General features: G+C 43.7%; 1 protein-coding gene and 1 long non-coding RNA gene across 6 annotated transcripts in view; one reads left to right on the forward strand and one right to left on the reverse strand.

Annotated features, from left to right (window-relative positions):
• Positions 1-5,203: 5,203 nt before the first annotated feature.
• Positions 5,204-27,048, reverse strand: part of UNC13C (unc-13 homolog C) — a 113,002-nt gene continuing 91,157 nt past the window's right edge. For 2 of the 4 annotated variants that reach the window (XM_082061245.1, XM_082061247.1), the window contains 14 exons: positions 26,181-26,307; positions 25,791-25,887; positions 25,200-25,343; positions 24,126-24,203; positions 23,006-23,083; positions 18,152-18,240; positions 16,469-16,618; positions 16,046-16,169; positions 14,758-14,814; positions 13,634-13,714; positions 12,088-12,235; positions 8,177-8,269; positions 7,389-7,548; positions 5,204-6,586 (listed from right to left, as the gene is read on the reverse strand). In XM_082061245.1, the coding sequence (XP_081917371.1) occupies positions 6,301-6,586; positions 7,389-7,548; positions 8,177-8,269; positions 12,088-12,235; positions 13,634-13,714; positions 14,758-14,814; positions 16,046-16,169; positions 16,469-16,618; positions 18,152-18,240; positions 23,006-23,083; positions 24,126-24,203; positions 25,200-25,343; positions 25,791-25,887; positions 26,181-26,307 (1,712 nt within the window). In that variant the 3' untranslated portion in view covers positions 5,204-6,300. Of the gene's footprint in view, positions 6,587-7,388; positions 7,549-8,176; positions 8,270-12,087; positions 12,236-13,633; positions 13,715-14,757; positions 14,815-16,045; positions 16,170-16,468; positions 16,619-18,151; positions 18,241-22,585; positions 22,616-23,005; positions 23,084-24,125; positions 24,204-25,199; positions 25,344-25,790; positions 25,888-26,180; positions 26,308-27,048 lie in introns of all 4 variants that reach the window. The other 2 variants (XM_082061244.1, XM_082061246.1) reach the window with 2 other exon arrangements.
• On the forward strand, positions 9,008-13,772 carry LOC309443911. Of its 2 annotated transcripts, none has more exons than XR_014184880.1 (4): positions 9,008-9,481; positions 10,442-10,661; positions 11,047-11,226; positions 13,604-13,772. It is a non-coding gene; the product is annotated as an uncharacterized lncRNA (long non-coding RNA). The 2 variants fall into 2 exon arrangements; XR_014184881.1 differs by having other exon boundaries at positions 10,546-10,661.

Raw genomic sequence — 27,048 nt, forward strand, 5'->3', positions numbered from 1 at the left:
TCAGTGCATATTCTGGCAAATCCTTTTCATTTTTTGATTCTGCTGGTCAGTAATTGACATTTGTTTTCTTAGTGTCATGACCTGAGGCCTGGAGGCTTAACTCACATTGCAGTCAGGAGCCATCGCTCAGCAACAGAACAGCTTCCCGCTGCGATGGGTGAGGGTCCTGGCCGCAGGGCCGAGCCGGAGCTGCCGGCGGCTGCCGGAGGAGCCGGCGCACGCGGAGCGGACGGGCAGCCGGGCTCGTGCGCCCGGGAAGGGAGACGGGGTGTCTGACTGTTGCCCGCGTGTGCTGTTACAGCTCCGGCGAAGTCAGCTGTGTTTGCCAGCGTAAGTGTGTTTTCTCCATGGTGCATTTAGCCCAAACCCAGTACAGGCACAGGTTCCAGGCCAGAGCTGTGAGCCGCTCCGGAAGCCGGTTCTGCGGCCCGCAGCGCTCTCTGGGTTGTCCTCTTGGCCTGGGACTCCAGTACTGCTCTGAAAAACTAAAAACCAGGCGTTAACCTATGTGAGACCCCGACTCAATGCAGCCTGGCACTGTGCTATAGTTACTACTATACCCGCAGTGCTGTAATAGAAATAAGTAACAGAAAAATAGTAAAAAGCAGACTTCTCTCTCTTCCTTGGATTACCTTTTCAGATTATCTTGTATTTTTTTAGTTGGAAATTAATCTGTGACATTTTCATGGCTTTCACTACAAACTATACAGTATGCCCACTTGTTATTTCGTATTCTGTAGTGATTAATTTATTTAGCTAAATTCGCAGGGAAGCGTTTCCAGCTTTAATTGCTGCAGTCTTTGAAACCTGACCGTGGATTATTCCAGAATGGTCACAGGCAGTGAGTCATTTAGGAGCAGTCTAGGTAAGCTCATGAATTATTCCAGAATGGCCATAGCCCAAGAGCCATTCAGGAGCAGTCTAGGTGAGCTCATTTTCAGCTACAGAACGTGTTTGAAAATACCTTTTTGTTCATTTTCTTCTTGATTGAGTTTGTCTTCAAATTAGGTTTTGTAGATTCATCATTTACAGATTGACATATAATCTGCAGAGTGTGTGTTTATTCACAGTAGCACAGAGAAAGCAGCGGATATGCTCCAGGTATGTGCTTTATTTTTTCTTTATTTCAAAAAATACTTCCAGTGACATCTTTTTGTAACATCCAAGTTCTGCTCATTAGTCACAGTCTCATGTCTGTATCCTATCTCTTGATTCTAATTGCTAAAATAATTTGTTTTCTGAACATTTATTTCTAGGAATTTTGGTTGTACAAGTCGATCAGGTAAATGTGATGCCAAAGGGCAAGCACAATGATACGAAAATACCATCAAAATAAGCGTGTGTAACAACGGAATCCTTTCTGACATTTGCCCAGTTGTATGCTAGAAATAACACGAATCCATTTACCTTCATTTGGTGCCTGCTAGCTACATTCAATTTAATACCATAATTTAATGTTTCCACATATTTGTTCAGCTCTTTCCTTTAGTTTTCAAGGGATTTGTAAGAAATGGGTACTTAATTCAGATTAATGCAGTAATGCTAAATTATTCTTCTGTTTTCAGTATTTGCCTACAAATCCGATTTATACAGTCGTTAACATGAGAATATCAATGAAAACTACTAAAATAGATTAAACAGTGAACATTTTATTATTTCTCTTCTGTAAGCTTCTCAAGCAATTCTGTTGATAACCTATTGGAGTTAAAGATACTCTCTCCCATTTGACTAGTTGGCATGTTTTCCACACTAATTGACGGGATGGCTTTCCATAGGGAACTGTCCTGTATGTGCGGTCTGTATGTGGCCCAGAGACTCGTGTTGCTGTTGACTCCAGAAGTTCGAGTCAGATTTTTCTTGCTCAGGGAAACTGATACTTTTTCTTGGTTTAAAAATACTGGATTATTATCCACCAAGATCTGCAGGTTCAAATATCAGGACTTTCTTCTCCTGTTGTGCACATTTGATATAGAACATTTTTGTCTCAATTTCCATAAGAGAGAAGAACTTAGACATAAGTCTTTCTTTTATATACATTAATGCGATAACTTTCCAGCTGATTGCACCTTGCAGATCATCACCCATTAATCACAGAGCGCAAAAGGCGTGCGGAAAGGACAAAGGGCTCTACAGGCAAAGCCTGCGCAGTCCCCTTCTGACCATAAAATAGTGTGAGACATTAGATGTAACATTTAGAGCTGCTTTTGGACAGCTATGAATTAATGGAGAGCTTAAAATCAAAATAATTATTATATTCTTGATTAACATTAACGATAATGATTAATCCATTAACTCAGCCATAGTCTAATTTTTTTACATCTTGATTTCATAATGAAAGATCTTCATACAGAGGCTTTGTACAGATTTTTGTAATTATCACTATTAAAAGCCTATGATGCTGATTTTGTTAGGGGGTCACTCAACCTCGAGTTGGCTGTAGAGCCATGGAAGCAACTGTTCATAAGAACTGTTTGCGATATGTCACAGCCATGGGTGGGCTATTAGTTAGAATTAGTCTGTCAGCCTAATTGCATCTATCTGAAGGTGCAAAACCCGAAGGTCCATCTGATTTTGCTGTTCCCCATGGTACCAGCCTGTTCTCATGGGCCCAGCGGTGAACAGGAGGGGACCAGATGGTCTCCAGAGGTCCCTTCCAACCCAGGTTACTCGGGGATCCTGGGGAGGCATTTGGCACCTGCCTCCCATTTCTTGTACAGACCTGTACCCGTGATGCAGACCGCGTCGACACGCCGACATCTGTTCACGAGAGCACGCACAGCACTCGGAGGAGGAGTCCAGCTCCCTCTGATGTATGATTCTGATTCAGCTCATCTTTTAATGAGTTTCAAAGTTCCATTCAGCCTGTGAACTGGAAAACCATGTCCTGAATGGTTACAGTAACTCAAACTAAATTGCTCGGCTTGACTTAAATGACTGAAGAGCAGCCGTTGGACAAAGCTCCCCCTGACTTCCCTGAGAACAGGTTTGTCTGCCCACGTGTCTGGAAGCAACAGTGACAGTAAAATACAGCAGCAACTCACCTTCTCCTTTAAACATGAGATTTATAACGGCCAACCATTCCTGTTAACAACTGATGTGAATAAGTTGTGCAAATGACTTCTTTATTTACAGGTAAACAAATACAATGACTTATAAAACTTCTTGGAATTAACTCTCCTTTGCAGTGTGGAATATGTCTATTAACTAGGCTTGTGTAAATGGCCTCTTTGTAAAAGACAATGCCTGTGAAGAAGCTGCACAAACAAGACAGTAGTTGTGACTGTGCTAAAACTTGTATGGGGAACGTAGCGGGAGTGATAAGGAAGCTGAACGACGGCACATGCGGTTCTTGAGTTCTGCAGGAAGGATCTCTTGAGTCTTCCAGGGTAGAGGAAAAACTTTTTACAACTATTTACAATCCAGTAAAATACATCTTAGTGGGATTTTTGGTGGTGGAACGTATGTGACGTAAGAGGAGATTGGAATCTTACTAAGTTTAGATTTACTTTCATAGAAGAGATTTTAGGTAACAGCCAATAGGAAGGAGATAATTAGAAAAGGCTGTTTATAGTTTGTTACTGTGACTTCTTGCTGAATGTTTCGGTGATGACCCAACCCCTCTCATATATATTATTTTGGTGCAAATTTAACTCCTCAGAAGAGTGAAGTACGTGAAGTACATGCAGGTGTGGTTCCCTCTGGCAGATGTTTCCATTGGGTTCAGGGTCCCATGAGGAAACATAAAGGCCAGTTCAGGTGCTGTGTTCTTAATGCAGGTGTCATTTAAATGGCATTAGACAAATTTATTTGAGGTAAGCTAAGCTGTTTTACATTTCAGACTGTCTGTTAGTATTAACTTCATCTCATATTCATGTATTTAATTCACACATTACTTCCTTTTTTGTCAGATGTTAGCTAGGCAGCACAGCAAGGAAAATTTAATTCAATTCCCTGTATTTGGCTATTACAGTTTGATTCTAGAAAATGAAATTAGAAGGACAAAAATCCTTCTTTTGACCCTTATTGAACAGAGTGATATAAAATGGTCAGTTCTGAGTACACTGGTTAACTTGAAGTGTTACCATCACATCACAAGCTGCTCTAAATGTGTTTGTTTATTCCAGGTGCACATGAAATGGTCTTCTCAGAGAATGAAAAATTTGTTCCCAGATTAGCTTTGCTCTTCTCCTCGGTCTTTTTTCCTTTATTTCCTAAGCATATGTATTTGTATTCGCTGTCTTGCTGAACCCGTACCAGCGGAACTCCGGCTGAACGCCGGCTCGCTCGCCGGAGGTGGCAGCGCAGGCGGCGCTGCCGTTGCCGGGGCTGGCTCAGCGCTGGGGAAGAGCGCTCTCCTAAGTCAAAACCATGGCTTTCTCAATTGGAATAGTTACTTCCCTAACATAACAGCTTTTAAAAGAGCACGGAAATCTTTAACGTTCACTACATGATACGTTTGTGTTTTACCCGCTGGTGCTGCACCATTGCGTGCTGATTCACAACATTTAAAACAGCCCTGTGATGTAAACATATTTTCCTCTCATCTTCCACATGAAGAACTTTGATCTAGAAAATACATATTTCACTGTTAAAAAGTGACACATGAAAGTGTGCTGTTTAAAGCTGTAGCTCATAGGGGTTGGCTTTACCAGTCGCCTGACTACGGCCTGTGTGTGCAGCTGAGACGGAGCGCGGGACTGACCTCCCTGCTGCGATTTAGTGAAGTGTTTTTAGCAGATCTTCTCTAAATCCACTTCTGGCAAATCCACTTTCTACTTTTATTCAAGGAAGAGGATTGAGGTGTTGAAACGTCCTTAAAGTCCCATGTAAATGTCTCGCAGAGGGTACCCTGGAGAGAACCCGGTTTACCTGTGTGGAGCCCTGTCCAGCCTTTCAAGACTGGCATCAACGCGCCACGTATGTCCCCGAAGCCAAGATCAAAACTGCAACCTGTGTTATTAGAAACACTTTTAATCAAAACCAATGACAAATAAGTGTATTATTACAGAACATTATATTATGTATATGTGCATTCCTCACCATAGATTTTTAGGAGGCTGACGTATCAACTCTAACACGAAAGAGCCAGATGTTAGACACTGGAAATCGTCCTTTGATATATGATAAAGCTGTATTGTAAACCCGCTTCATGGACTTCACATGCATGTAAAACCTATAGGTACATAAATAACAAAACTAGAAAGCAGTTTCTTCATACTTTATTTTACAATTTCTCACTAAATATATTTACAGAACACAGAGTTTGCTTTAGTGCAATACATAGTAATGTTGCATAAGTACAAACGGTTAACTTTTCAAAAAAAACAAATAAGAAATAGAGCACTTAACTGATGTCACAGCTAAGTATGTAAAGCAACGGTACTAACTCTGAGTGAAGACGCTCACAGCATCTCTTCTCTTGGCAAACAGCCTCTACAGACAAGCCCCAAAGCGGCATCGCCTGTCCCGGACCCCGAGCCCTGCTCAGCACCGATCATCAGAATGACGGAAGCGCCCGTGCTGCACTGCGCCGCCTTTCCTGCAGGTGCGGACTGACTCTTGATACAAATTCGGTATTACCTTGGCAGTTTGAGAACAAAGGTATCTCGAGATATCAAACATCAGTAACAAACTCTGATAAGCACAGCTTCTTGAGAACTTTAACAGCATTTCTTCACAGTGATAGTTATGAAAGGTTGGAAAAAGATTAGCATAAAATATTCCCATCCTTTTTCAGTTTTTATGCAAAAAGCATTACTTTATATTGGTAATTATAAAATTACAAACACTTTCTGTAAGTAACTGCATCTGTAGTAATGATAGAAAAAGTTATCCGTAAGACACCGAAGATGAGGCTTGCATAAATGACAGTTTGAAGAAAACCAGGTACGTATTTTTAAAGTAACAGTAAGGGAGGTAACTTAATTTAGAATAAGCAGCACAGTAGTTTAACAGAGACAACCTACTAATTAATTTGAAAAAGCTAATGATTTATTAATAACCGTTAAAAAAATACAGGAATTGTGATGAGGTGAAATCAGCATTTAAAAAGATACGATGAAACCTATACTCTTAATCTTAGTTTTGGCACTTCATTGGGACAATTACTTTACCAAAGACCAAAATATGTATAAAAGATGTACAGCTCCTTGACATACCTTGCAAATATAGTACAGAAGTACTGGCAAACACTGAAAACATGGTTAAACATTCCCACAGATTTGCACATGCATGCACTACTCAGACGACAGCACTGGATCTAAGTTCTTGGCGGCGACAATCTTGCATCGCTTGGGTATTTTAGGCCGTTTCTTCAGCAGATCGTGTTTCTGATTTAAGTCTTACAAACTCTTTAGCAACTTCATCATTGTTCCTCTGAGAAAGTATTCTGAGGATCGTCAGCCCGGTTTCATCCACAGAGATGTTTCTCAGCAGGGGGTACCAGGAGGCACAGCCGCCCTTCTCTGCCACGCTCTGCAGCTGGACCACGGTCACCCCGACCACGCGGTCCTCCCGCGCGAAGCAGTAATCCTTCACCGACAGCTGCAGTTCGTAGGCGCCCGGCTTGTCTTCGCTGCTCAAGATGCTGCATGGATTGAAAATGTGAATTTAGAACAAGCAGTTCAGTTTAATTCCCCTGAGGAATGAACTTACTCTAGAAACCTTGTGAAAATTAAAGTGACGGTAATAGTTCAGTTTTTGTAGATCCATCTACACAGTTAACTGTTCAGATGCTACTGGTGATGTGGCCTCTGTTGCCCACTGACCTGAACAGAAACGGGTAATTCACCGCTCCCTCAACGGCTGAAACAAACACTCTTACCTTTCCTGGAAAGCACCCAGAATGGTCCCACAGCTGTCAGAACAGCCGCGCCTTTACACAACTGCAGAGCAAGGGCGCGCAGCGGCAGGGTCAGGTGCTGCGGGCAGGGTCAGGGCGCTGCGGGCAGGGTCAGGGCAGGGTCGGGGCGCTGCGGGCAGGGTCAGGTGCTGCGGGCAGGGTCAGGTGCTGCGGGCAGGGTCAGGGCAGGGTCGGGGCGCTGCGGGCAGGGTCAGGTGCTGCGGGCAGGGTCAGGTGCTGCGGGCAGGGTCAGGTGCTGCGGGCAGGGTCAGGGCAGGGTCGGGGCGCTGCGGGCAGGGTCAGGTGCTGCGGGCAGGGTCAGGTGCTGCAGGCAGGGTCAGGTGCTGCGGGCAGGGTCAGGGTGCTGAAAGCTTAGTGTTGTCATTAATATAAAACAAAGATACAAGTTACTAAATAATTTTGAAGTCGTGTCTATCTGATACGTATAGAGGCCTTGGGATGTTTTTTCATGTTCTTGCCAGTTTAACTGCAAAAAATTCTGACAAATTGCATACAATGTGCAAGTAACAGGCAAAAAAAGACTTACAATTGGAAAGTTTCGTTGTATTTTGGTGACCAGGTGTTGCTCTTTGTCTTGGTTCCGTGTTTTCTTTTCTTGTCACTTAGGTTAGGACCTAATATGCAAACTTCCACAAACGGCCGGAACATGGCTGTTGTTTGCCAGTTTAGTTTGTTAATTGCTACAACTATAATAAATAAAAGCAAAGAAGTTCAATACAGTTCCATTGGACGAGGCCCAAATAACTGTCCACATGGCTTCGTATAGCCCGTGAGAGGCGACCTGAGGGCTTTGCTGCAGGAGGCCAATACCCAGCAAATATAAACATGTACTTTACAAATGCTTCACATTAACAGCTCTTTTGTCTGCTACATTCACTGTAATTAAAAAAATAGCTTATACTAATATAAATGGTAGTGGGTTTCCTCTGCAATTCAGGTTGTGCAAAACAAAGACATTTTGTTAACAATTTAACTTTTAAAGTCTTGATGCAATCATTCACTACCCAGCTTTGCTACAGCTTCTGGAAAATCAAATGATATGCAATTAATTCAGCAGTGTAATTTGGCACATTTGAATGTATAATTCCATGACTTCATGTAGTAAATTGTGTCTACACAGAGACGCATGGGCAGTACTTGCCACATCAGCTTAACTTCTGCTGATGAGCAAGGAGAAAGTCCAGCCCTAATCACTTGAGCCATACTCAGAGATTTACAAGTACTGTAATACTTAACATTTGTTATTTCATTACTGGTATGGTTTACTTAGGATGTAGTGCTTTGGGGTTTTGCACTTTGTAGTTGCTTTCTTACCTTTTACAGTGACTTTATGCTCACCGGTTCCAGGATGTGTGGAAATGTCCACCTGTATGGATATCTCACCCACCGTATTATTAGTGCTGTGACCTGAAATAATAATGAGGAGATGAGCACACTTGGCTTCTCTATACATCCACAGAAACAGACAATGAAAGAAGGTAAGTGCTATTTTCTGTCATGTACACTGCGAATTTCTGACACACACTTCATATTTAAGTGGGAATCAGTTACAGAGTCATAAGTGATTTGCACCTTGCAAGTGCAAATGTCTATGTGAAGGGCCTCAGTAAAATAAAACCCCCTTTCATTTGGAACCTCGCATTCCGGTTGTCGTTGTGTTTGTATCCTGAGATGTAAAACTTGGTGGTTCTGTCAGACTTTGTTTGCTTGTGCAGCCCAGACATCTTCTTGCAAGCCCACATGTGGGAAGTCATCTCTGTATGGCTATTGATGAATCCTGTGCTGGGGGTTAAGTCAAGTCTAAGCCAAGTACTAAAGTTCTGTGCTGGCACAGACAAAGTGCTACAAGTTACGCTTCACAAGCAGTCTTTTCAATATGTGAACTTTTCAAATGGCTATTTTCTGCCACTCTTTTGAATGCATTGATTTTGATATTAGCATATGCTAGAATACCTATATTGGCTTTAATTCTGCAAGTTTATTTGTTGTTGTTATGTTTTCTGTTGCTCGTTACTATCAATTCCTTGCAATTGTGTGCTGACTTCTGCAGCTTCTAAGGCTGCTCTGTTTATTTTCTTTCTTGAAATAAGGTTGTGTAACACATGATCGTGACCTCAATTTCCAACTAGAGTGGATGAAGTGGGGATTATTTCTTGAGCAAAATTCTGTCTGCAGTGTAGGTTATGAGAGAACTGGAAATGCTCTGTAGGACTTAAAGTTCATAATAGAACACGCACAGCTTTCAAAATATGACAGTAAATAATACAACAATTCTGACATGTGAAAGACCAGGAAAAACAAGTTGCTTTTTCACTTACAAGAGCTGCCAAACAACTTCTATTTCCCATAGTCCGATGTCATTGATCTGCTCGCCAAAACAATGGTGCGTTTGCTGTTCGCCAAGTTAACTGTAAGTTCAGTATTTGGATCTGATTCCATCTATTTAAGAAGATAACGAGGTTCTGCTTTGCCTCGTACCGTTACGGGTCGCAGGAGAACACGCAACGCAGCTTTGGCTTTGAATTTACCTTCCCTTGGATCTTGTGATTTCCCTCCCTCGTGCTGGTGGCTTCACAAGACGAGTATGGAGTAACTGTTACAGCTACTCATTCTCATTAGGTGAATATTTTACATTCTGCTTACTATATTTTACTGTTTTCAGATGCTTCTTCCATTTTTTCCTTTCAATTGCCCACCATAAGAATGAAGAAATGCACTGAAAATCAGGTGATGGGAGAGAACGGCCTTTCCTGCAGCCGTTCCCACGTGAGGCGGAGCCGGCAGCGCGAGCGCGGCGCTCCGACCACCGTTCACCTTCTGCTGCGCAGCGCAGACTCCTTAGGTCCAGCTAAAACGTACATTGCAGCCCTGCCGCTATGGATTGCTGTATCATGTACCTTACAATAACAATACCATTCTGTGGTGATATTTATGGAACTAAGCTACTCTGCATGTACAAGAAAAAATATTTCTCTATTTCCAATAAGTAACTACTTTAGATGGTATTTACTTTGTAGATATTAGTGGTAATGAATGAGAGCAAATTCAGAACACTAATGTTTGAAGTGGTCTTTTTTACATTGTTTGTTAAAACTAAAATCATATTAATCCAAATGTTATTAGAGCTGATGATAATCAAACGCAGACATTCACAACACAGGCTCTAGTTTATGAAATTACTGAAGATTTAAGACAGTTGCTAAAATAAATCACAGGTATAAATCTCCTTTCAATGTTTATACCCTTTAAAGTACTCTAAAAGGTGAATGTATAACTTAATTCAATAAATAGGTGACTGCTAGGCTGAAAATTCTCATTTTTAAGGAATGAATTCTGAGAAGCATCACCAGGACTGGTCTGAGCATTAACAGTAAGGCAAATATACCATAGAGTAGGACCCACAGATACGGATGTAGTTTTACTTCACTGTTCTGTTTCTCCTTCTCTGAAATGCAGACATACAGTAAGAGTTCGTCCTTTATAGTTTTGTCTTGATTGTGAAACTGTGGTTGAATTTGGCTCAAGTTTCATTAAAATTAACTCATCCTGCCTGAACTGAAATCCGACTTTCTTGTCTAGAGTTGATGTAGGTTGACAACTTGTATAAATACATAAATATACTAATACATGGTCATTTGGAGCTTTCCTTGCTGATACTCTGTGCTGGCTTCCATCCCATCCAGCTGTTAGCCAGCTGTGGTGTGTGTCAGCCAGGCAGCACCGAGCCCCAGGTCCCGCAGCTGAGCGACTGTTCTACAACCGATCCACGCTTGACATGACTGGAGCACACGGAACAATGGTACGGTCACTAAAGATGTTCAGAACAATCCGTATTATAGTCTACATTTGTGCCAAAATTGTGTCCTGCAGCTGAATTTAGAGGAGGAAAAAAAATCACTTTTACAGTAGTGTCCAATCTGAAAGTGACAGTTTAGAGCTGAGCAGTGGCCAGAGGAAACAGAATCAACCGGAGGTGGAACCTCAGGGCGTCTGCCTGGTGACGCTGCACGGACGCTTGGAGACTCGCTGGGCTGTGCTTCATACGCTCTTTGCAGGGGTATCAATCACAATTAGCGTGTAAGATACTAGTCAGGCTCTGAAATGCTGCGGAAGATGGGAGTCGCTCAGGGTCTGAAACACCGTTCTGTGCGCTAAACTGACTCCATGTCTTGAAAATCCTTTAGCTCTACATCGGTGTCCATTTTAGAGATGCTAAAACTGACCTGCTCCACAAAATGGCTCTTGGCAGTGCTAACACTAGTGTATGGTTGAAAATGAAGACTCTGATCCAGAACAATGTGCTTACAACAGGCGCTGCAGAATCACCCGGACACCCTCTGGTTAATACTGAATGTGAACTTCAGGTAAGTGAAATTAATTTAGTTAGCAGTTTATAATGAGTTGTATGTAAAACTGTAACATTTTGCCACCAAACAATGTCGTTTGCAAAAGAGCACGCTGCTCTACAACTTGTACATTTGTGGGTGAGTATTAAAATAGATCAAGTGCTGGCAGGTTTTCTTGTTTTCCTGCAGTTCTGATAAAACGGGTATGCAAGCACAGGCAAGGACGCAGACCTCGGACTGAATCATGATGGAAATCGGGAAATCCAGGTTTCTGTTTCAGGACTTACAAAGCATTTCTGCTGCATTTTAGTCTGCAGAAGCCTCCTATTCCTTTTGAATCCGCAGAGCAGCTGCTAGAGGAGAAGCGTGTGTTCCGTGACGTGGAACCGGTGACGACCTTAGGGACACGCTGCTCAATGCTTTTTGTTCTTAATCCCCAAGGGAAACCTTAACTACAAAAATCATGACATATGCCTTAGTTGTAATTAGTAACTAATATCCTCCAAGCTCTGAAAGTACCTAGAGCTGCCAATGAACTCTAAGAATTTACTCTGTTTCTGCAATTATAATACACACTGATATGGCCTCTACTGCCCTGTTTGCGTGTGGAGTGCTTCTATAGATAACCCTGATACTCAGTGTTCATATACAGCTATAGGAACTATTCTTCCTGGTAGGTGACAAGCTGATGAACTCACTGCGCTGGACAAGCCCCACTGGTTGACACCAGCAGTTGGTACAGGATAACGTCACAGGGGCAAATCTGTGACAGTAAACTCTGAAGTACCACAGTGTTTGGAGAATGTGACTGGCAACCAACCGTTTAGAACACTTAAAACATCATTTGACACACTTATTTCTCTATTATAGGTCACTTACTCTGAGACGTCTGAGTGTCTATGAACTTCTTTATCAGGGCGTCAGTCGTTTGTGTGTAAAGGCTCAGGGCGTATTTCAAGGACTGCAGGTCTGGGCTCTTCTCCAGGAACCCCTTCTTCAGGCCGCTTCCTCCAGCGTGGAAGTATTGCTGAAACAACACAGCACGGCTGTTCAGAGCGGCGAGTCACCCGGTTACAGACAGACAGTTACTGAACGCGCAGCGCGTGTGGCTATGGACGGGTGCGGTGGCGCGGTAACTGCCCTCCCGCGGCCGCAGAGCTGCTCCCGAAGTCAGCGCTGCAGCGGTGGGGAGAGAAGAGCAGAAGGGTTCTTTTGGTGCTCATGACGGCTGGTCCTGCCGTGGAGCACTCGCAGCCGAGTCACATTTCTGCATCATCAGAGCTATTTGCTCAGCATTTTGGACAAACAGTTTTTGCCGTACGATGTAAGCAGAGCTTACGCGGTGAAGTTAGGCTCTTCAGAGAGCATTGCTTTGCTCGGTTCATTAATGTGGTGCACGCAGATAATATGCTGTTAATTCTATAAACTGATTCCTTTCAAGTTGTTTACATCAAGAAAAGACCCCAGGCCAAAGTGAAAAGGACTGTTAAATACATTTAATCTTACTCACTAATGATTTCTTTTGACTTCAGAAATCCAGTCTGTGAGGACTGTACAAAATTCTCTAGTTTTTAATCCAAAAAAGGACACTGTTGATCACTTTACGTTTCGGAGCATAATGCAGTAACCATAAGAGGAGCGGAAGAGAAAACAAAGTTTTCAGCACATTTCAGCTGGCCTGTGGCCTAATCCTTTCAGCGTTACTTTATCAATAACCAATAAACTCATCAGTATTTCTAGTAATGCGATTAGCACCAGGTAAGATTGGATGGATTGTGGCTCCTTTAAAACTCTAATGTAAAACATTTACTGCAATGCTAAGACTTTTCTAGAGTATTTTTACGCATTACCAACATCTGCATCAAGACAATGTTGGTAATGCATAAAAATTAATTTATTCAGAAGTGTTTTTAACAGGTGTGCAATGAATGGGATTTTCTTGTTTTCACTGAAAAGGGACCAATGTGTAGAATAATTAAATGGCATCTTTAAATTAAATCAAATTATGTAGGAGTGACAGTAAATTAGGTGGTGAATTCCAAATGACATATAGTTGATAAATTCAGCTGGACATAGAATTTAAAACAGTACACAGTAATTGATGCGTGGTGTTAAAAGCCCTGGTTTCTGGTGTGCTATAAAACCCCACGTCATCCATGTCTGCAGCTGAGCCGTGGCCACCTCCTCCTTCAGGAGGTGCGGGTCCTGTCTGCAGCTGGCGGGACCACGCTTCTAACCTTCCTGCAAGGAGACAATCAGACATTTGCTTTCAAGCTAACGCAAGCAGCTGAGGATCAAATGGTTCTTGACATATTAAAGGGATCTTCATGCTTCTAAAGGACAATTCTATTTTAGACTCTATTGTTTACGCCACTCGTGCTCTCGGTCACTCCAGCGCAGAACGGACAAGCAGAGCGAGCCGCACCTTGATGGTAGCGAGGGCCGCGTCCAGGACCGCGCACTGCCGCAGCGTCAGGCCCCGGCCTTCCTCCCGCGTCACGTGCTCCTGCAAAGCAAGACGGGGCTGCAGCGGCGCTGGAGCAGGACGCAGCGCTGGAGCAGGAGGCAGCGCTGGAGCAGGACGCAGCGCTGGAGCAGGACGCAGCGCTGCGCTCCGCCCGTTCCCGGACACACAGACCAACCTGCCACGTGCCCCCGAGCCCCTACAATTAATGGGGATTAATTCAACTTCTGATTTTTTCACAACAAATTATAACCTAAAGCGATCATGTTGTTTCTTAAAAACATAGATTGTAGGGAAAAAGAACCAATGTTTAATATTGAATATCTGTGTTGCTTTGTTTCTTTTTGTAGGATATATTACTTCTCTGTTCTGGAGAACAGGGAAAAGGTTACATTTTAAGTTAAAATAATTTTATTCGGTGATACTGAAACAATGTTATAAATAAACCTGACTGTTTAATTAATGTTCGTTTAAAATAAAAGTGTTTCCTATTAGAACATAAGCTTAATAGAGTCATAAAGTGACTACATTATTGTGAAATCTTTGTCTAAAATAAGCATCCACTGATTTATTTAGGCAACATTTTAACTCCCCCAGCAAACTTATCAATTACTCATAGAAGCACAAATTACTGCATTTCTGCACGAATCTGAAATCTTGATGGCAGAATTGACTGGCAACCAAGTGACCTTGGTGTCAGCTGTCTGACCTCCCCATCGGGTGCCCTAAGGACTTGGTAATGCAGTGCTGAGGGGTTCACTGTAGAAGTACGTTATATGTTTCTTTACATACCATAAAGAATAAGCAGACAAAAATGGCTAGTGACGTGTTCTTCTGGTGAGGTTCAGTGCTTACAGGGCCTATCTGTGCAACGTGGGAAGGACGTCTCCTGTGGGCATCTAGTGATCGCTTTACCAGTTAAGCACACAGTCTGTGCTCTATCACATTACTCACCTATGAATAATCAGTCTTAGGTAGTAAACAAGCACAAGAATGCGACATGAAGCTTGGCCTCACAGTCACTAACACTTCATCTATTCTCTTCATTACAGCAAGCCATTCACGGCTTTATTTGGCTCCATTACCTTCAGTTTTGATAGCTGTCCAAGATCTTTGGCGGCACTGAATATCATCTGGGGCCCCTGTAATCACATTGAAAATTCAGGAAACAGCCTCTCTACATGGTGTTTGTTTTTTATGACGTGATGTTCTGTTCTGCTAGGACATTAGCCAAAATCACTGTTTTGCAAAGCTAAATACAAATTTCAATTACACATGAGACATACTTTCATTCAGTTGCTAAGGCCAAGTCGCTGAATGCCTGCAGCACGATTCCCTCCAGTGTCCCACGCTCCATACAAATAGCGCATATTCTGTTGACTGGTTTTGTGTGCTCCCGTCTGCTATCTCATTTTGTGTTTAGTATTTTTAAGCTAAGGCTGGGGTTGTTGTTATACAGTGTGTCAATGAGATATCTGTCCATAACCATAGCTCCAGGTGCTATGACAATATCAATAATCATCATGGAACGCGAGCGGCCCTGAGGAACCTCCAAAAGCTTAACTGTCTACAGTGAAACGCTCAGGTGAGGGACCCGGCGTAACAGCACCCGAAGCTGTTTTGTAAAGAGAAGATACCGAAGTGTTACGAAGTTAAAACAACATTTTACAATTGCCAAATCCTGACAGCAAAGTCCACTGCCTATGTGTTTGTCTTCGAGAAACAGAATGCTGCTGAAATTCCATGCTCACCTTTTTTATTACTCCCAGAAACAGAATTACTAGTGCAGTTACTTGGCAGTTCAGCAGTTCTTGGCAGTTCTGAGCGCCTGGATTTCAAAGGTTATTTCCACTATGGTTAAAAGTAAAGGTCTATATTCAAACTCTTCAGGGGAATGTTTAAAAAAATGTTTTACTATCTTAACTAACTGAACCACATTGTGCTATTGTCCAGGTCTTTGACAGGTAATTCTGCATTATGGGCAACCAAGTGAAAAAAGCGACAGAAAACCCACAACTCTGAACCACGTGAGTCAGAGCGCAGCAAGTGATCCCGCACACAGCTCACGGACCCCCACGGACAGCAGAGGCTCTTACCCCGTTTGGATGCTGCTTCTGTATTTGCAGATTAAATTTGCACAAAAATGTTTGAAACGCAAATGAAATGTCTCAGAAATATAAATTTGACACATTCATTGAAAGAGAGGCTGTTTCTAAGTATGCATAGTAAACCAGAGCATTACAGTGCGAATGAACAAATCCAGTGAATGAAGTGCTGGCCACGGTCCTGTGATGAGCTGGAACGTTAATGACACCTCATAAAGCACAGTATTTGTTACAGACCCGCACACTGTGTGTGAACTGGGACACTTACGGTTTGGTCCGTCAGAGGTGGAAGCACAATCTGTTTCTCTATTTTGTTCAGGACTAACTTCCACAGCTCTTTTAAAACGCGTTTCAGAACCGTCTTCTCACAGATCTTTGCAGAGACACTTAGGCTGGAAGTAAAACCAAAACACAAATCAGTCTCCAAACGTAGCTTTAAGACTTCAGAGGTGTTGTATCACTATATGCTCACATTAATGGCCATTATGGTTTAACTTTACCAGTAAGGATTTCTCAATAGCTTAGTTATTTTGCAATATTATCAATAAATATTTTTGGTAAAAAATTACAGATAAAGCAGGTAATTTTTTCCACACTCGGAATCCAGACACCGCGCTTGACAGTGGTGCAAAAATAGTCAAATCTTACACGTGCATTAATGGAGCATTTGCCCGTTCCCTGCCACGCTTACGTTTTGTCCAGGAAATCCATGAGAGGTCGAAGCACAATCTCGGCATCGATGGCCGCACTGTTCTTATTAGCTGCTGCATTCCCATTGCCTCTCATTTGATTCAGCTCATTGCTCATTTGCCTTACACAATCTTCAATAATAAATTGGAAACTACAGGATGGGGGGAAAAAAGAGAGAATGAGAAAATTCTGGGGTAGAAAGCAACATTTATCATTTTTGCATCAGGTTCTTTAACAAGACTTAAAAGTTTTCTGCAAAGATGGAAAGTTCACAAACACAAGATACTGCGTGTGCTACAGACTGAAAATCGTAATTAGGCAGTAAGCTGTTCCAGCTACACAGCCAGGCATAAAAAGGGAATGCAGATTCCCATGTGAAAACACTGGGAAAGTGGGAAACTTTTCCAAGTGCACCTGGATGTGTAATTACCTACACGTCGAAGCCCTGGATAAAATCAACATGAAGCTGCTGCTGATGCTGCTCACGGAAACCCTCAGCACCAGTCACTGCCAGAAAAGCCAGAAGGACACACCGGCTTTCCTCGACATCAGCCGCCTTTCTGACATCTTAACCCCACAAACCCCGCGATAACCCGACCCACGAGGAGCACTCCGGCTGTCTGAAGCAGCCCTGAACTGAGCTGTCCCTGCTCTTCCTTTGCAGACACCCAGCTGGCTCATTCAGAAAGAAGCCCTGGGAAGACAGTTCAAGGATGGGTTAAAAAAGCAACTACAGACTTCGCCTCATGAACACCACCACGGCACTAATCCCTCTTTCCTAGATTCCATTCTAATTTGAAGTAAAATTAACTTGCAGCTTCTTAGAGCGCAGGCGCTGCTGGCACAGCACCACACTCATTGGGGACTGCAGCATGCGCTCTGGTTAGTGGAGGATTTGGAGAGTAAGGCTCAGCAGACAAGTGTAGCGGAGCCACAGGCGAGCAGACGACCAAGGGCCGTTCCCCGGCGGTGTGAAGCAGGCTCGGCACCGGCAGGCATCCCTGGTTGAGCAGACGACCAAGGGCCATTCCCCGGCTGTGTGAAGCAGGCTCGGCACCGGCAGGCATCCCTGGTTGAGCAGACGACCAAGGGCCGTTCCCCGGCGGTGTGAAGCAGGCTCGGCACCGGCAGGCATCCCTGGTTGAGCAGACGACCAAGGGCCATTCCCCGGCTGTGTGAAGCAGGCTCGGCACCAGCAGGCATCCCTGGTTGAGCAGATGACCAAGGGCCATTCCCCGGCGGTGTGAAGCAGGCTCGGCACCGGCAGGCATCCCTGGTTGAGCAGACGACCAAGGGCCGTTCCCCGGCGGTGTGAAGCAGGCTCGGCACTGGCAGGCATCCCTGGTTGAAGCAGCCCGCTCAGAAAGAGCGCTACAAGTGTAACAGCATCAGGCAAGAACAAACCAGCAATTTCTGTTTTCCCAAAGCAGGAAGGGAAGCCATTGGCCTCGCTGCTGCAGCACGTTCGTGCCCACATAACATCTTCCGTTTCTTTGCAGTGAAGTTCCTGCCGTGTGCTTCAGAGTCTGCACGCACACGCTCACGTGCACACTCAAACACAGCCCGCTTCATGGGGCAGGCAGCTGCACCTGCAGGCACCCGCACGCCCACTGCGCTCAGTCAGGGAGGTACGCTCTGGAACAGGAGTATTTCTCTGAGGTTTGCAGCAAAATAGGCTTCTTACCTTGTAGCGTATGTTACACTGAGTTCATCCAATACGTTGCTAAGTTTCACCTGCAGTTCCTTCAGAACGACACTGGCTTCAGGGTCCAACTGCAAAGAGATAAGTAGCGTAATCTTCACCTATACAATATGTTTTGGGGTTTCCACTACAACTGATGAATGAGGAATTGTATGCAATGATGCACTGCACTATGGAAAACCAACTGTGGAAACACCTGTTACAACACAGGATTGCTTTAGTAGGCCTAAATATCCAATTTGCATTTAAAGGAAAACATTTTATTATAATAGTGAAGAATTATACTGTTAGAAACCAAAACTATGCCATTAAACAATGGCTTTCTGTGGAACGGTGCAAATTGTGTTGGCAGCCACAAGAACAGAACTGCCATTATCAGGCAGATGTTACTCCCAGGGCATACCAGGAGAAGGATGTGTGAGACGCTCTAGTGTTTGTGCTAATAATACTGCAGATGCTTTTGGCTTTTAATTACGTTCATAGGTTTCAGCACAGTTGGTATTTTTTGTGATTGGTGTTGAAGATGTTTCCATATTCCCATTAATGCAGTGTAAAAGTAGAAAAGGTGGTTTGAAGGCTGTCCATGCTGCTTCCACTGAGGCGGTATGAGGGAGGGGAATCCACTGCATTTCAGTACTTGTGTTTCTAAAGCCCGTGGGGACATCCGTAATTCGAGCACAGCGCAGCGTGTTCTGACGCGCAGGAGAACAGCTGCGGTACCTCCGATACGGGTTTTCTGAGCATGGGAAAACGAGAATGCAGGGCAGAAATATGGTTTTACGTTTACAGGGATGGGATCCATGCACAGATATTGAATCAAAAAGGCACTCTGTTGATATTGGCCACTTGTTTATTTGCTATGCATTCTGTTTCAAATTAAAAAATGATGGTTCTATACTATGAAATTCTGGGGGGACTTCACAAAGACAGTTTTAGGATGGTCTTGTGCAGTGGAGCTGAGTCAGCTCAGGAAGGGTTACTGTCTCCCTCCTAAATATTCTAACAGGTTGCAATTCACAACACGACTACCCTACAGAAAAACACCACAGTTTTGAAACAAGAAGCTCAAAAAGGAATTTCATCTGTGCTTTAGAAGGATTTATTATTTCAGCAATTGTTTGAACAACTCCTGCTAATACATTTCATACCGGGTTTGCTTGTTCTCAGGACAGCACTGTGTGGGAAACGCCCTGTAGCCACGTGCAAACGGCCGAATGAAGCTACAAGCCGCAAGACCTGCGCGCGTTGACACCCCAGCACTCACACTGAGACCGCGACTCGCGGCGCTCCACGCACCGTGCTAGCGAGGAAAGCTGCCCCGGGAGGCACGTCAGTGAGGAAGAGGTTAATTCATCTATCAGGCTTTGCAGAGCCCACGGGGGACAGACCCAGCACGCCTGGCTCGGCAGTGACGATGAAAGCGCCCATCCCTGCTGCACCAGCCAGGCTGTTTCTGGACAGCGCAGTTATTCTGGGAGCTGTGCGAGAACCCAGGTAAATGCAGCCTGCAGTTCTTCACGGCAGCTGCTGCCAGCAGCAGTTTAAGGAAGGGGACACAAACCCGCCCAGCGCAGGGAGCTCAGCACCCAGCGTGCTCATTGAGGAGCGCAGGGACCGGCCCGGGGCAGGCGGAACGGACAGAGCCCGCTGGTCCCGTCTGAGGGGTGTCATGAAGGGATGCGCACCTATGAGAATTAAGTATCCACAGTTCTTCAAGTCTCACCTGTTCCACAGGGTCTGATGAGGACAAAAAACCCCAAAAAGCCACATGCCTGAACAATTCTCCAGAAAAATGTAAGAAACCTCCCCCCACACACCTGAGCAGATTATTGTCAGGGGAAAAAACAAGTTCCATTAATGTGCCATATCTGATCTGAGAATCAAACGAGAGAAACAGCACGTATCCCTTGGCCTGCTGTTGGCTCACAGCTGCGCGGGCGCCGTCCCGCATACACTGTGGGCTGCTCGGCCGCCAACATCTGGGCTTTCTAAAGAGCAGACTTACTTTAGTAGTGGAAATGCTATTAACCTGTTAACATGTTAATTATACTTTTCTTCCAATTCTTAATTTGCTTGGCTTTCTTAGGTTCATAAATATTGCTGTTATTTTACTGCCTTCTTGAATAATAGATTTTATTTTCACCCCCAACAGAACATGCTGAGAAATCTTTCACAAGATCTGCTAATTACGGATTATTAAATAGATAATTAGAAGTCTGACTTTTTCTGGATGCTAAAGAAAAGCAGAGAATGCTTTTGCTGAAGAGATGAAAACGAAATGAGGAGTATTTGAACATCATTGTTTCCAAATGCTGCCTAAAACCGTGACATTTTTACACATACAAGCCTCGGAAGAGCATTAAAGATCTGATGAATTTGGCTGCTTTTGACATAATGTGTTAGATTGAGTTATTCCATGCTGTAATTTAATGCGTGCTAGTATGGACATAATCCTGTCAACTGCGAATTCGGTAATGTTTCTCTAGGAAACTACAGAGATGCAAATTACTTTTGCAGGAGTTAAATGGAACCTCTCTAATCTGAATTCCATTTATCTGCAGTGCCACAGGTCTAATTGCTTACAGTTTCCTAATGGGCCCACCTGGTAACTTCTGTTCAGAAGCAGTTTTACATGTTCCGTGTGCATGGGGGAAGATGCGGGTATGTCAGAGCCCTCGCGGTGGCTGGTTTGGCTCTGATGGCCGTCGCGCCTCCTCTGCCCCCGCTCCACCAGCTGGGTACACTGAACCCCCGTCCGCGCGTCTGGCTGCCGCTTCTTTAAACGCTTCGGCCTCTGACTTAACAGGTTCCGAGACAGACACCTCAGGACTATTCTGCTCAACCCGGGGCCCCGTCATGCCATCAAAGTCTTTAGGACCACATACAGATTCCTATAGGAATTCCTAAGCATTACAGGTAAAGTCGTTACTGAACTTACTGGAGAGGAAACACGATTTGCCTACAGTCAGTGTAATGCTGTTGTACACAAACAACCTGCTTTTTCTTTCCACCTGTTTATTGTAAATGCCAATTGCAGTAACTCACTCCTGCCTGTTCTGCCATCTGGTGAAGAGCAACGCAGTTTTGTCTTTGCCTTTTTATCAGCTTCCAGCTTGTCAGACAAGAAAAGTGGCTTACTGCAAACGTATGCACTACTTCTGTACGAAACGAACAGGATCTAAGCAAAAATTCTACATTATGATAATCTGTGACCATAATTTAGGACGTGATTTTGAAGAAGGAAAGACAGTGGGTTGTATCCCACTTTACTACTCTTTATTAAGGCAGGCTGATCTCATTTATATGATTTTTTAGGTATGTTCCCTGCTTGGCTACAGCGGAGAGTTAATAAGAAACCTGTGTTGCTCAGACCACCTTACTTTGGTGCCAGCGGAGCTGCGGAGCTCCCTGCGCGGCGATGGCAATGGCTATGGCTATGGCAATGGCCCTGAGCGCGGGAGCCGCGGAGCCTGCGCTGTCCCAACCGCGCAGCCGGGGAGACGCTGCTCACAATGCGACACCGAGGGGATTAACAGCGTTTCATTCTCCTTAGGATTAGTTTTGCTTCAACTGAAATGGGTCTTATTATTCCACTGAAAACCACCTGAATTCTTATGCCCTCCACATGCAAAAAATTAAACTGTTTCATTCCTGCGAGGAACCTGCTTACGGATTTTATTGCTGGCTTTGTTTTTTAAGTACCAGTTCGATGAGGTCAATTAGCTGTTAGCGTTCATGCTCTTGCAATAGCCAGGAAAATAGGTATTCCAACTTGAGGGCAAACACTTCAGGAGAACTTCAACAGGGGTGGCACAAAATTGAAGATGAATGTGCCTTTCTTCAAGAAATTTCCCTAACGAGACGCAAACAAAACTCTGAAGGTATTTTCCAGATCTTTTTTCTTGCATTTTTATCAGAGACGCACTTAAGGTACCTAACAAAGGCATTTTAGAACAGGATCTCTCAATTCTCTCCAAGGGTTGCATGTTGCACCACAGCTGTAGGAAATGGTGCAAATCAGCAAATTATCGGAGGACATGTTCATGTCCTCCACTGCTGACAGCACTTCGGGCACTCTGAAGGCTCCTGAAGGACAAAGCCAAGCACGCTCTGCACTGCTGAGCAGCAGCTCTTGCTGAAGCGGCGCCAAATCCTGACCGCAAGCAGGCCCGCAGGTTCTCAACAGGTGCCGCAAATGGTTCATAGATCTGTTGGGAATTCCAAAAGACTTTACACTGTCTGCCTAGTAAGACTTTTCAATTTAGAGTATCAACTGAATGCCCAGGCATAGCTCTTTTTGATTTTAAATCACGGGGAATTGCACAAATGCATCAATGGAAATTAGTAGGAAATGTGACTGGTCTTAACCTTAGAAAATATGGTCTGGAATAATAAAAGATGCTTACTATCACAAACCTCATAAGAGAATCTCTCTCCTTCTTTCTTCTGCTCAGTGGAGTGCGAGTCAAAGGCATTAGACAAAGACAGGACACATTACAGACAAAGCACAAGGCACATATTGTACAGAGTTTTCAGATACAGGCAAAACACATCAGTACATAAAAAAGCAAAGCATAGTCCAATACAAACAGTAAAACAAAGCTGGCACTGCCGATTACAACACAGAACACCCAGTGCTGCTTGAACTTTACAGATCATTAGCATGTTTCTGTGAAATGCTGTTAACTCTGTCTAGTGCTGTCACGACATTACATTGTAGACTTTTTTTTTTTTAAATTTGATTTTCTTTGCAAGCACAAGTGAAACTGGGTTGAAAACATGGTGCTAATGATCTCTAAGCAACTTTGAATGAACCAGGAAACAATTATGACTCACCTCCTTTCCTCCCATGGACTCAAACATTTTCTCAAGCTGGACTCTTAATTGTTGAATGTTGTTCATCAAGATACGGGGCTGCAAAGAGAGCACCAAATGTGAGAATGTGCAGGTTTTGTTCCTTTTATGTATGAATATATCTTCATAAGTTTAGTCTCTTGTAATGTTGCTCACGCGAACCACCAATAGTTGATGTTTAGCTGCAATAAATGTCTTTCTGAATTCTACCACTGTGTGTATGTTGGTGGCCCCTGGATTACGACAGCGCCTCACGCCCAGAGGGCAGGGCCAGACCGGAGGCGGCAAGACGCCGGGATCTGGTATGAGCCATGTCAGCGCTGCGCTTCACAGGTGAGCAGTGAGGGCAGCACTGCAGTTACTCATCTATTCGTAGACTGACACGTCTGCACAACACACTACTAACCATAGTGACCTACTGCTAAGTGTTGGCTGCCTTGGCAGTACTGCCTTTGTTTGCCCATCAGTGATACCCAAAAGTCGGTTTACAAGAACAATTCGCCTCAGTCACGTTAAGCTACTGATAACGTCTTGGTTTGTTTAACCACATCTTTAGGGCCCATATCTCATTCATTTCTGAGTCCATGGCAATCTGGTCCTTCACTGGGACTCCCCTGCAAGCAGCGAGTCAACACAGCAGCGCCGATGCTCCTCAGCGCTCAGGGATGGAGAGCCGGGCGCCAGCGGCCTGCGCGCGGCCCAGCGGGTCCTCCGGCCTCTGAGGGCGCCCACAGAGCGAGCCAACGCCAGCTGAGAACAAGCAGCGTTCTCTTCTGGCTGGAAAAACCAGAGGATGAAGATACGTGCACCACTGTATCAGGCTGTTACCAGGGGGTGTTTCTGACCATCTTGCATTTTTTTTCTACTTTAATACTGAAATTATTAACTACAATTCTTAACTAATCCCACCAATTCCAGCTTTTACACAGCAAAGTAAGCAGCTATGAAAGCATGCTGACCTTATTAAAAAATAAAGCAACCCAAAAATCTCTTCCTCCATTCATGCTTTTTCTCACAGACAAAAATAATTACATTTCAAAAAGTACACTAAGTCACTTATACATCATTTTTGAGGCAGAAAGAAAACACGCTTCTTACTCACCACATCTTCTTTATCACAATATGAGCTGAAATAATTTGAAATAATTACAGCATACTGAAGAAGCACTTTGTTGATAGTCTAGGAGAAGAGAAGAATCTTTTAAATGGTTAATTTCACAATTTAAAACAAATATAATAATTAAAAAACACAGAAAATGAGGTTTATATAAAGTATCGATTTGACAGGTGCTTCCATGTTTAGTATATGGTATGTTTTTAGATACAAAACACACAATCCCGTGAGCACATTTCCAAATTCCCACACAAGAGCTGGTGGGTTTTTCCGCATGGAATGGAATCGCCAAGGGCAGCGACACTTCAGCTTTGGTCACACTGTCTCTGAGAGGCACTGACAGCTCCGCTCCTTGCAACGAGCTCCGTACTCAATGGAACGGCAGCAAGGTCAGAAGATCCTCTAGGGTTATAATGTATAGATTACAAATAATGGAGAAACAAGACCAAAGGTGTGCTGTTCAAAGCCTGGCAATATGGGCTTACCTTACGATAATAATGTAAATAGGAACTTTGTTTGCAATGGAAAACTGTTGCAATAGGAGAACAGAAATAAATGTAAATGCAAGCTTTTTTAAAGCCATCAGGACTATGATGGAAATCTAGGTCCTGTGAGGAAATGTTACAATTCAAACAGAAAGCTGGCCTAACAAACTGAGTTTATCCAACAGCAGATGGATGAGAACTACTGCCTAAGGACTTCTGCCAACCATACGTTATTGCCATACCTTCAACTTCTCCTTCCCTTGCACCGAATAATGAGATAATTGCATTTCACTGAATTGCTCCATCAATGGAACTGTAATCAGTGCTTAATAATCGATTGTATAGCATATGTAAATATGAGATCTTAGAGAGGTTAGAACGCCTCAAACTGGTAAATGATTTTGACAAAGCAGATGAAAGCCAGTCTGAAGCCACAGACAGCACATCTTTCTAAGGCTCTAAAGATCGCAGAAGAGATTGATTCTCAACGACACTGGAATTACTTAGCTCTTAAGTACGTGGCAACACAATGTCACCCTCTCTGAAGCTTAGTTGAGGTGCAGTGATTTTAATTCACCTTTGCAAATCTTCTCATTAAATGAGATAGTGCTTCTGGATTAGGACACTCGAGCTTCCTAATAATCTCAAAGCTTTGGTTGAGCTGTGTGAAGACATCAACCACGGAACAAGAGAAGAGAGCGTGATCCGATGTTTTCTGGAACTAGAGAGAAACATTCAAATGAGTTAATACTTGTTCGGAGATCAAAACCATATGAACTGATTTTCTTACATGTGAAATTCTTCGCAGAGTCATAAAAAGTATTAAAAAGAAAAAAAGGAAATTAAAAAGTCTCACTGCTAACACTGAGAAATGTGGCTTTACACATTTCTAGTACTTTCCAACCTCTTAAAAATAAGAGCCAAATTCTCTTTCATGACATCAGTACCACATCAGTTCAGTGCAGCCATGGGCTGACATCTCTGGGGAGTTTGGGCAGATGGGACCAGAGCAGCTTGTCCACAGGTTATCTTCAACAGTCGTTACTGACTGTGCGTCTTGTGAGGTGTGACAAGGATACCGTGGGACCAACGGTACGTTTGGCTTCGTAATACTAAATAACTGTCTTAATACTTTCTTTACTCTCTTCTTTAAAAAGTAAAGGCTCACCCCGTCTTTTTTGTCTCTTTCTAGTGCTCCATGAAGAAATTCCATTGAGACGTCCTCGTTTTCATCCAGCCACTGAATGACGAATGGTTCAAACCACCTGAAAATAAAAACCGATTTTGTAAAGTATGTACATTTATCTGCTTTAATGAAACATCAGCTGTGTTTTATTTTTCTTTGATAACAGGCCCCATCCCATACAACAAATCAGCCAAATTGCAGCAGATTAAGGAGTGAGGTTAGGGATAGATCACATAAAAGCAGAGGCCTGAATGTATCAATTGCAGGAGGAAAGGTGAAAATGAAAACAGCAGCTGAATATTACCCCAAAGCAGTAAGAATAATTTCAGTAGTATATCTATATACATAGAGACGTGCCTCTACACTACTTACAGAGAGTATTCAGGCACCGCATCCTTGAAAGCAGAGAGTTCTCTCACGTATTCATTATAAAACCATTTCACTTTGAAGTGCAAATTCATATAATCTGTGCTTTTGCATAACCGCTGCTTTTCATGTTCTGTAACAGAATGAGTTGAAATAACAGCATTTAACAACATTCTAACAGTAAATAACATTCTCGTGCCTCAAAGCACTAGTGACATAATAATATAGTACTTGCATGATAAACAATCGGGTGGTTTAGAGGCAGATGTACCCACCGCTCCAGTGTTCAGGGTCTCGGTGCTCTTTGGAAAACCAGACCAGAACGGGGAGCAGCGCAGAGCTCCTCACTGCAGAGCAGAGCAGAGCAGAGCAGAGCAGAGCAGAGCTCCTCGGGAGCAGCGCAGAGCTCCTCACTGCAGAGCAGAGCAGAGCAGAGCAGAGCAGAGCTCCTCGGGAGCAGCGCAGAGCTCCTCACTGCAGAGCAGAGCAGAGCAGAGCAGAGCAGAGCTCCTCGGGGAGCAGCGCAGCGCTCCTGCTGCAGGGGAACCCTGCCCTGCGGACCCGTCCTCAGCACTTGAGTTAGACCAGGGTTGGGAGCTGTGCCAGGTGTCGAGTTAGAAAGGACAAATACAGCTCTGTAGCCAAATGAAGTAACAACTATAAATGACAGTCCTACAGGAATCTGTGAAACCTGCATTACTAAATGGGCTGCGTTTGTCCTATATAGCTAACGAAAGAGGAGACAGCTCCGCCGCTCTACAGCCATCTAATTTATGCATGGCACAAGTAGAAAAGCTGCTTTAATAAAGCGCTGAAGTTTTTCAAATGGGCTTCTCCACTTTCTCAGTCTCCTGTTTTCAACATAATCAATATG

This window comes from Streptopelia decaocto (genome assembly GCF_964273445.1).
Source record: "Streptopelia decaocto genome assembly, chromosome: 9".
NCBI classification, from domain to species: domain Eukaryota; kingdom Metazoa; phylum Chordata; class Aves; order Columbiformes; family Columbidae; genus Streptopelia; species Streptopelia decaocto.